Consider the following 11,564-nt stretch of genomic DNA (forward strand, 5'->3'; position numbering starts at 1 on the left):
GGAGTGGTAGGAATAGTTTCTCGTTTGCTGGTAGTACAGGCACCTGTAGAGAAACAATATATTTCTTATATCTACTGTTTGAAAATCACAGAGGGCGTTTGGATACCAGGGATTTTTCAAGAAGTCGGTATTTCAGAACATGAAACACAAAACTCCATAAGCTGTCTAGTCTATCCTGTGTACTTGTCTATGGTAATGTAACTATGCGGACACAACTCTAACTACGTACGTCACGTACAACTCTGATATCGATAAAGTAGAGATAGTATTTACAGTAAAAAGTAAAAGTCACAATTTCTATATTAGTCGCATCTATAATTACTAGATGTTAATTTCCGTTATCGTCGAAATATTTACATAATAAAAATGTATAATTTTGATTGTAAAATTATCTATGGACATTTAAAACTGCTTTTGTCACAGTAAAGGAAAACATACAAGTTTTGCACGTTTCGTTTAAATTACGAAAAAATTAGAGAGTTACTACAATCAGAATGTAAGGTTGTTAAAAAGTGAATGTCGGAAGAGAACACCGTTCGAGTGATTAAGTGTCGGCATGAATGGTGTCGCTATGTAAAACAGCTACCTGCTACTCGCGTCAGGTTATAACCTATTGCATTGTTGACAATTATTTGTCAACAAAATGATACCAACCAATGGAACCATTGACTATTAAATAGTTCGAAATATAATAATTTAATTTTCGTACATAGCCTTAACACAATTATAAGACCGTCATCTTTAGGGTGATATTAACTTTGTGATTCAGAACTGACAGATGACAGATAACCAAATCAGTAGCTAAAACTTTACAATCCTTACTCGTAATGTTACTGTGCATACGTGTATACGTCCAATTGTTAATGCAAAATAAAATATAATTTAAAGCATGTGATATATTTTTGTCAAAATATGTGCTGTGAGACAATTTATTGACTTCATCATATGTTGCATTTAACATTGCTGTGTCTATAAATAATAAAAAGAAAAATGTTAAGCAGATTTAAATCAGCATTGCTGAATGCTGTAGGTGCAAGTGAACTTGGCCTACCGTATCCTAATGATTCGGACAATGAAACAGTAGCAGATTATATCAACTCAAACTTTGTTGCAGAGGTAGAAAATAAACCTTATAGTCGACCTAGCTTTCTGGGATTAACCACAGAGGAAACTCAAGTATGTGCTTTAAATTGTAGGACTTATTATTGTGAGATTCCTTAGCTATTAAATATTTCAAATGTATTTAATTTATAAATGAATGATAGGTAAGTGCTGACCATAAAGTGAGACCAATAATAGTCCCAAGGGATTTAAGTCGATTACCATGGTGTGCTGGTTATGCGGAGTGTATAAATGCTGGTAAAAGCACATGGAATGAAGATCAAGCCTCTGCAACAAGAGGAGACCTTAAATTATCAGATGTTAATATTATGTTGCCTTACATATTGTTTTCCATGTTCGATGGACATGCTGGATATCAAGTTGCCCTAACAGCAAGATTACACTTACACAGGATAATCCTTGTAAGAATAATGAAAGATTTTTTATAAAATATAGTTTTCTCCAATGGATTATGTTCTTAAATATATATTATTTCCTTTAGGAAAGATTAATGGCAATACCTGGGAATATGTTATTGAATGAAGATGAAGATGAACTGATAAAAGGAAGAGATTTAGTTATCGGTGCTATTGAACTAGCATATAGACAAATGGATCAAATGGTAGAAGCTCAAGCTCAAGGTGGAGGTGGAGGTTGCACAGCTATTACTATTTTATTCCTAAATGGTAGATTATATGCAGCAGGTGCTGGAGATTCGAGGTACAGTATTTAATATTTAAAAACCTAACAAAAGTGATAAAAATCAAAGGAATTTATGAAAAATATGTGGCAAATAGGGTTGTACTTGTATTGGGAGATAGCCAGCGTGCATTGACAAGAGATCATACACCTGATTCAGAATCAAATCGTGTTAGAGAATTAGGATTTCTAAGAAGTAATGAATTACTAAAAGGTCATTTTACGCCATTAGAATTTCGAAAACGGCCTCTACTAAAAGAATTAGGATCCATGGTTTTGTATAGAGAACCTTATATGTCAGGATGGGCGTATAAAATATTAACTCATTCTGATTTGAAGCTACCTCTCATCTCGGGACATGGGAAAAGGGTAATTATCCTAGTATGAATATAAAAGTTTGGTACTTCTATTAAAATTTTAATGAAGTCTTATGATTTAGAGTCGAGTGATGGGAACCATAGGAGTAACACGTGGTTTTGGAGACCATGGATTAAAAGCAGCTAATACAGGTGTCAACATAAAGCCATTCCTATCCTCACAGCCTGAAGTGCAATCCATACATTTAGATAGTTGCAATATCACAGAGCGTGATTGCATTATCGTAGCTACAGATGGACTTTGGGATGTTGTATCAGATAAAATAGCAGCAAATATACTTAGGAAGACACTTGCTCCTGAAACTCCTTCATTGGAGTACAGGTACGTCTTTTTTTTAAATTGTAATGTATATTTTAAAAACCAATTGCTAATGCATTTTTATTACAGGCTAACAATGGGCGCTCAAGAACTAGTTCAGGCAGCAAGAGGTACACTGGTTGGACGAGTTTGGGTTGGCAAATCAGAAAATACTGAAGAGGAAGAAAAGTTTTCACCGATGGCATCGGTTGATGATATCAGTGTTCTGGTTATACCACTGTATCCTTACTTGTGCGAACACAAACAATGGTTAAAAACAACACAACAAGAAAGAAGATATTCTATGGATTCATTACACATATCAGTTAATAATTCTGTACAATAGACAGTTAAAGCTTTACAAACTGAGTAATGAACACTTAACTAGGAAAGTTACAGTTGAAGTTAAGTGCATATTCAAAAATTAGTATATCAATCAATCACAGAAACATGCTTTTAAGTCACTGTTAAGGAACAATGTTTATACATGTACTAAATTTCTAAAGTACCTAAAAGTTTTTTTTAGAGTGATAATTTATTATATACTGCCACTTTCTAAAAGTATAATTTAGAAGCATCATGATGATTTAACGAAACATTCCAGTTTTAAAGTGTTGAATATAATATAAGTAACTTAATTTTAAATGTTAAACAGTATCCAAAGTAGAGATAAAATTTATTCAATTTCTCAAAATGTGTACATAGAACATTCTGTGCACATTATGAGAATCATGAAGAGACTACAATAGCAAGAATTTATATGAATAACACCTTACTATAAGCATATATTGCATCGAGTGACCTTATTTGTTTGTCTTGTATTTATTTTTATTTTAAATGGTGAAACTGAATAAAATATGTATGGAATTATCATTATGTGGTTGATCCACCTAAGATAGTAAAAACAGAAAAACTAAATTGTAAATAAAAGGTGTATTGCTTTATTTTTAGCAACAAAAAGTGTAGGTTTTCCCGCAGTCTTTGTATAATCTATTTTAATTCTCGTGTAATCGATATAATTAAAAATTAAATAAACGTTATATTGCATTCATTTATGAGTTTTAACTTATTTCCCATTAACCAATCTTATATGAGTGTAATAGTAAATGAGATTCAATTCATGCTTCAAATTATTTTAAGTATGATTCATATCATAAATCTTGCTATTTTATATAGTAGAATAAGTAATAAATACAAAAAAAAAAGAATATTATTTTTACGTACTTTTCATTTCTGACCTTGAACGAAGACGCCAGAAGTATATTTCATTTTTCTGCAAACACACATGTTCCCGAACACGAACTTTATACTACTCATGTACTATTCTATATAATGAAACTACGTATGAAGTTATTTAATGCAAATTTCGCAATAATTATATATTTTTTTCACAATTTGTACGAGGGTAGCTTAAACTCGACGCGATTACGTACTTTCAAACGGTCTTTTACCGTTACGTAACAGCGCTACTAACGCGCATGCGCGGCGCCAATTTCAAATTCAAAATGACTAACTTCCTCAATATCAGATATTTAAATATTATAATACTAAATATTTTAAATTATTTGCGTACAAGATATGTACGCAATGTGAAACATGTAGAGTACACAATAAATTTGAGTATATAAATAAATCTATAAATGTATAATGACGTAATATGTTAAACATTTCAAATTTTAGAAAAATTTTGTATTGTATACGTTTATTCTATGCGTCTTCCAACTATAATTGTTACGTTAATAAAAATGAATTAAAAATGTAAGTTTTTATACATAAATAACTATGATTGTACAATCGATATTATCGTACAAAATCTTGAGTAATCGAGAACTGTAGATAAAGCTGATTAATTTCGATTTCTTGGAGTTCGTGTGACAACTTGAGAGATTATCAGACTCGCTATTATACATCGTTTTTATCAGATGAATCATTTTTTGACACGTGAATTGAGAGAGAGATAAGAATTTTAATGCGATATCAATGTCGCATGGGACTTTTCAATCTTTAAATTTTCTAATCTTTAAAACATAAAATTTTATAATTTTTAGATTCCAATTTCTTAAACTAATTTGCTTATGTTATCATGTATAGTCAACAGCCGAAAAATGTAACGGAAAGCACACAGCTGGCGTATTTGATTTCCTCATAAGTGCCAAGTGGATATAGAAAAGAATACCAAGACCTAGACGAAGCTCTACTGTATCAAAAGAAAATTGATGATGTTGCGTGATTTGGCTGACAAAATTCACGCTGATCATTTGTTGAAAAAGCGGTATGCGTTACTTTTTTTGGACATTTCAGACAATAGATACTTTTTTCGTGGTGGCGAGTTATGACAGGCTATCTGTCACGGTCATCATCGATGGTAAGTTGGAGGATGCTAGGGGACGTAATGCTGCTCTTGGTAAGGGTGGTGAAAGAAAGGATAAGGGAGAGAAAGCGAAAAAGAACCAGTAACTTACGGTGTATCGGAATGGCCGCAAGTTAGGGGTCTCGCACCACTTCGATACATCATCGTTAGAGAACTTTGGACGGCTTCCTGGTTACACCATTGATGGTTTCCTCCGATAGGACATGATGTATCTGCCTCTCATTGCTGCAGCGTGGAAGTAGGAGTCGGATGCAATTTGGAAGTAAAAGTATAGATTAAGTGGCGGTAAAACATTTGTCCTTTTTCTGCTATATCATTCATATGACCTATGCTGTATCGTAACAAATTATTTATCAGCCTAACTGATACCACAGATTTTCACTTAATTTGAGCACGTAATGAGAATAAACAAATTTGATCTGAAATGCGATAACATTTAATAGGTTTTAACATATCAATTAATTTTGGTTTAATGTATTTTATTATTTATAAAAGCATTTGAGCTAATAGGAATTTAAATTTACGATTTCAATAGATTGGACAAATGTTTGTCTAGGAAGTGTCCATGAGTACGAAATCAAGTACTCCTTGTCTAGTTACTCAGGTGGCTAGTGCCCGTTGTCAACTCTTAATGTCCTCCAACTTATGTCCCTCGCCCAGAAACTAACGCCCAGCTGCCGAACGTGATGCAACGGATAATGCGACAAGTTTGCTGTCAAGGGATTATGTGACCAGATCCCTGTTTGCGACCCCTCATGACTTTGCCGTATCCATATTTCAAGAAAGTTCCACTTTGACTTTGTACAATACTTGAATAAAAAATCTTACTTAATATCTAAGTTATACTATAACTCATGACTTCACTCTGCGTTTCAAGATAATGCTGACAACAAATTTCTAACATAGAATCAAGTTGGTTGACTAGTAAAGACTTTGTCAAAAATCTGTATTCATAGAAGTGGAGAGTTAAAACGATTACCCGCATGTCAGCCCACATGAATACACGTAAAACTTTCGGAAACGAGCCGGTTGAACTAAATTAAGTTTTTTTCCGTAGTACACCCATTATACAATACATGTATACTCGCGGAAATAGGCTTCCACTGGTCCTTTGAAAACTATTCCCATTCCACAGCGGTAGTCCTGGGAAAAAACGAATGTCTGAGACAAGGGAACAAATTAGCGTAATGACAGATATTTTCTATGAAATACTAAAACAGTTACGATTCCATCTCATACAAAAGTCTTGTTAATCTTGAGACAAACAAATATTTTTCTGTAGAAAAAATGACTCCTAATCGAGTCTGCATTGTTTGCCATTTACATTAAGTGGAACCAATTCTTACAATGGATTGATAAGTAGAGTACAAGAAACTTCGTAGAAGATTGCATATCGATTTTTTAATATTCCTTTCCAGCAATACTTCTATTTTGCTATTACATTATCTCTCTTCCCGATGATCTCTAGAGGTACATTAGAATTTTTCGAATTACAAGTCAGTCTGAGATAAGGTTGGTTCCCGTTATGAGTCGTTCACAATGATAAAGCTACAAGTGATGGCGGATCAGATTGTATAACCTACTTAACGGAGAGTAGTTCATTACCAGATAAAGAAGATAAACTAAATTTTAATTTACCCCTCGGCTCGATGGTTTCTTTTCACAGGACGCAATAACACTTCTCTAGATTGTCCGCATGACTGATCCCCGGGCACCGTTGTCGAATAGCAAATGGATAGGTGTTACCTAAGCTAGTTACGGATCCTTCGATAAACACAGACGGACAAACGTTTCCTAATTGTGCTGGGAATTGTTTACGCTACCTCGCAGCACCTTCCGGCCTTCCTGCATTCATGGCTATTCCGTGTTTGTCTCCACGTTTCTTGCTCGTCTGTGTCATGTCTTCCGGAAGAATGAAGGACGAAAATTCCGTAGGAGGATCAACGACGGTGGATCTTAATTAAGTCGCTGATGTCTAGCTTTCATTGCAGGGAGAATCTTTTCCTTCGTTACGTCACGTCCCACCGACAAACGAAACGTTTCGTTTGCCGTAATAATTCGCGCAAACATCGAGGTGTATTTAAACAAGATTTCACGAAACGAAAGTTTAACAAGAATTTTCACTAAATTCCACAAAAGTTTAATGAAAATTTCAATATTTTCGCGAGACGGAGTTCGTTAACGCCGAGCAGTCCGGTATTTGAATTTCGAGCATCAACTGCTCCGCCACTCTTCCCATTTCTCCGCGTCTCATTCACTTCTTGCCGTGGCTGAGCATCGTCGTCACAACGATACATCGATTTACTGCGGTTTTACTACTGCCGCGGCGCGGCTGCCTGTTTTAACGATGCATAAAGGTGCCGGCGCATAAAGAGTCTGTTCGGCGTGGTTGTACGATGCCCGTCAGATAGGATGCACGACAGGTGAGGCATGCAACAAATCGAAACGTGGCGTTTCTCGAGGAAAAAAATATTGGTCGTTTAACACCACCGACGGTGGCCCGCGAGACCGATACCAGACAAATTATTGCACTACGCCAATCTACGAGGATTACTGGTACAGGTAAAGGGCCACCAGGACGTCGTTCGACGACTTTACGATCGTACATGTCGCCTTCCTGAGAGCGCATCGACGTCATTGCAGTCTGAGCTTTCTCAGCAGGATTAACCAGGAATTCGAGTGACGTGCGCTTCGGATCTATCTAACATTTCCGATTTGTTCGCGTAAAAATTTTATCGTCGATGATAAAGAATGAAGTTAACGAACGACGTTAAAGTGCATTAACGGACTAAGTGTATAAAGAAAGATAATTAAAACTCGGGGGGAAAATAGTCGATGAGAAATCAGCAAATTAACATGGCTGAACGCAATAATACGGGCAAATCGATTGAATGTATACGATGTCGGGATTGCGGTTGATGCGAGTAACTATTTAACCTTATCGTATCGCGACGAATGCAAATTACGTGTACAAATATACGGATCGCGTAACTGCTACATTCTATTCTGCAGGGACAAGCAGAACACCATAAACCAAAACTGTCGCGGGTCAATGTAACGGAGTTTCTCATTGGTGGTGTATCATCGACGAGTATCAAACACTCGTGACACATCATTTTGATTTATCGACAAAAACTTCGCTGTTTATTTTTATCGATGCGATATTGTTGTTAATATGATATAAGATTAAAACGCAACACCTGAAGTGTCTTTTAAAAGAGACGGAGTGGTGTCTTGCAATCGTCTCTTTTTCGCGTGAAATATCTTGCTACTCAAACATCTTACGTGGAAATGTACATACATTCATATGTCCTTGTTTGCACAATCGATAAAAATAATCGTTCCAAAGACTAACTATACACTTTCTTCTTCGATTAACACAATTCCGCTTTCCTTAAGCAGGATTTCAATATGATATATCAATTCCCGAGAAGATGCGACTGGATAGAGTAATGGAGGAAACTAGTAGCTGTCAGTCTGACCCTTATCGGAGCGGTCAGGAACCTGCAAAACTGCAATGGAACTTTTCTGTTCACCTAATTGTCCTAACGGGTGACCTCAACGCTCATTACTCCCTTATCCCTTCTTTAGTCTCACCCTCTGGCCATTTTTTTCGTTCCCCTAGCCGCCGAGCGATTTATAATTAACGTTGTTTCACCATAATTCCCTGATGTTTCGCATTATCGATTCTCCGAACCGTGCCTCGATTCAACCTTCTTAACATAATCCAATTAAATTTAACCGAAACGTATTAATTATTCGCCGATACACCATCCAGTGTGTATTATCGCTTGATTGCGATAATGCGGCCGCTGCACGTTCTCATATAACAAGTAGAAAATTTGATCAATTCAGAGGTACCGGATCTAAGAACAGACAGCTCGAGTGACTGGGAAAATGGATTCTCAGCGTTACAGTTCGCTCGTTAAGACGACTGAAATCGAACCCTGCTTTGAATTTCCGAACTGCACAAGCAGATAATTAATGGTAAAGGCGTTCTGCCACTGATACCTTCTGTCCAGTCCACTTGAGGCAGGTGTCAGAGATCGAGTAGCCCCATAGTCAAGGTTTGTCCGTCGAATGAATAATGCGAGTGCACTTGCATCCTACACCATCGTTCGTAGGTGGAAAGGCAAAGTCGTGGCACTCCCGGTTAGGTACCTGTTCCAGTGTGAGTGTAAATATATGGCACGTTGGTGGATGCACCTGAAAGTAAGACTTCCATGGTAATGCTAGTGGAATATGCACGCCTATATTTAGAAAGCCGAGGACGAACCGGCTAGACACGCGAGAGTCTTCTAAACGTATGTATCCATATGTGGTATGGTCGAAATGGACCGAAGAAAAGCTCGTCAAAACGTCACTCATTTCATTCAATGCATACAATATACTTTAGAGTGAATTAATGTTTTAAGAATGTACTTGTATGAATGCACAAATAGACTTCTTGTTATGGTATGAAGAGATATGTTTGTGAATGAACAGGTGTGAATGAATGTTGTCGTACTCGTAAGTGCTTTCAGGAAAAACCATTTAAATAGAGGAGTGTTTTGCCTTCATTGCGCTAATTTTTCCCAACACTTCAATCTAACTTTCTTACAATAGTTATCCTGTCATCGTGTGTACAGCAATTGACTTAATGATCCGAGTAAATCTATTCTCGGTGCAGAACCAGAGTGCATACACGAGGTAACATATTGAATGCTCACACGGTTAACAGGCATCTGATCAAACAACCAACAATGACTTTGACAAAGCAGCTTCAACTGTTGTACTCAGTTGAGCTCGTAACATAATCTATTGGGTGTGGAACTTCGCGAACTTTTGAAGCTCATATAACAAAAAATTAAATAGATGAGACAGCGTAAAGCCGAAGAAAAACTGTGACAGCTGAGTAAAGGAAACGTCAAGGAGAATGCAAATATTTATCTAAAATATATGGGCCAGTTAACACTCGAAGCGTGGGTAAATAACCATTTATCACAAAAAAGCCCTCTGGGTGTGAAGTTATTACATATTTATGCGGTTAGTTATTTCAATTATTTTCATCACACTTTAGAGGTATATAAGTTAAACTATTCGATAACGTGTTACGTGGATGCTTTCGGAGCCCTCACATCGAGAGTTTGCGAACATTACCTATTGAGGGTGCATAGAATCTGAGGGCGTGTGCGAGCGTATGTATGCGACGAATACAGTATACACAGCAGGACGCGGCATCAGATAGAGTTGGGCTGCTCATGAATTCTAGAGATCACCATCTATTACGAGATTGAGGCTAAACATCTTACACATGATAGTCTATTGATAATAATGAATATCATTTGTATCTAGAAAGATATTGGCAAATGGATTCCTTGAAAGAATCGTTATGCCTGTTCAATTTCCATAGAAAAAACAATGGAGTAGATACAGGAATTAAAGGAATTAGCAGTCTCATTAAATTTATCAGCAGTACGAGAATGAATCAGAGTGTAAACAAGAATTTCAGCACACGTGGTGGGGAATGAGTTTCATAACAAGTAGATATTGTATTCTAAAATGACACGAAAATATCATAAGGAGTAAGTTACTACGAATTTCATTTTTTATACATTTATATACTTTATAATATATTGAAATATGTAGTCTTTGAGATGGTTACGTAATGGATTTATCTCATTAAAACTAAAGCTTTTTAGTACCTCATGAAAATAACATATTTATCGATAATGATAAACGATTGATAGCACACAACAAGCTGAAGGTGGAAGCACTTTCATCTACAATCGCATGTTCTTAGAATTAACTTTTCCACAATAAATTCAGAGACTGTTACAATGAATCGCGATAAGCGAGCTGATAAGCCGTTCAGTGGGCTATTTAAGCGGCGGATACAACACTTCGTATCAAATCAGTCAGCAGTACACCTGTGATATAGACGTGTTAACAGTCGCGAGTGTCTTATACAAAACTTAATCATGTTACAAAAGCTGATTATCTTCTTGGCAGCAATTACTGTTGCTGTAGTCATCACTCGAGTAGATTCGTCTCCACAAATAAATTATTATGCCGCCAACAACACAAACAAGTCTCACAACTTGATCGTTGGATTCAGGCAAGTAGGAGACAGGCTCGTGCTCAGGGAAAACATTGTCAAGAATTCTTCCTGGATGAGGATAGTTACTGTGGAGAAAACGTTCAACACATCGAGGTTCGACCGCATCACCATGATTCAGGCACTCGACCAGAAGACCAATGGCAATGGTGCGTACGCTAGCGTGCTCAGCGGAGGGCCAGGATACAGCAGCGTTAACATGCGCTTCAAGAGTCAAAGGAGTCATGGAATCAACTTCGTTGTTGAGCTGTACGCAAGGCCTTAAACTACACTTGAAATAGAAAATGTAAATCACGCTAAGTTATTTTTCTTGATATCGAGGTTTATTTCTCTTTCTAAAATGACTTACGATTCGAAAACGATTTAATTTGTATATCTACTTCCAATATTGTCGAAGGGAATAAACTCTGCTATCCATCACAATAACGTGTTATTACTGACAAATTCCTAATTGCTAATTGCGAAAAGCTTTGAGGGGTAAGAGTGTAGAATATAAAATAGTCATAAAGACTGAAGCAAAAACAAAAGGCATTCAAGGGTGATGTTGATGATAATGCGATTAACACCGAACTGAATCGGCTGCAGTTGCAAAGAATTCACTGTCCGGGAATGTCTTTCTTG

At 36.5% G+C, this 11,564-nt stretch overlaps 2 protein-coding genes across 2 annotated transcripts; both read left to right on the plus strand.

Annotated features, from left to right (window-relative positions):
- The first annotated feature begins 313 nt into the window (after window positions 1-313).
- On the plus strand, window positions 314-3,526 carry LOC143180404 (protein phosphatase 1H). Its single transcript, XM_076380106.1, has 6 exons — window positions 314-1,176; window positions 1,266-1,523; window positions 1,604-1,821; window positions 1,899-2,169; window positions 2,240-2,499; window positions 2,566-3,526. The coding sequence occupies exons 1-6, from the start codon at window positions 991-993 to the stop codon at window positions 2,819-2,821; spliced, it is 1,449 nt and encodes a 482-aa protein (XP_076236221.1). The 5' UTR covers window positions 314-990; the 3' UTR covers window positions 2,822-3,526.
- Window positions 3,527-10,806: 7,280 nt separating this feature from the next.
- LOC143180472 (putative salivary secreted peptide) lies at window positions 10,807-11,324 on the plus strand. The gene has a single exon (XM_076380214.1). The coding sequence runs from the start codon at window positions 10,807-10,809 to the stop codon at window positions 11,206-11,208; it is 402 nt and encodes a 133-aa protein (XP_076236329.1). The 3' UTR covers window positions 11,209-11,324.
- Window positions 11,325-11,564: the final 240 nt, after the last annotated feature.

This window comes from Calliopsis andreniformis, chromosome 6 (genome assembly GCF_051401765.1).
Source record: "Calliopsis andreniformis isolate RMS-2024a chromosome 6, iyCalAndr_principal, whole genome shotgun sequence".
In the NCBI taxonomy this organism is placed as follows: domain Eukaryota; kingdom Metazoa; phylum Arthropoda; class Insecta; order Hymenoptera; family Andrenidae; genus Calliopsis; species Calliopsis andreniformis.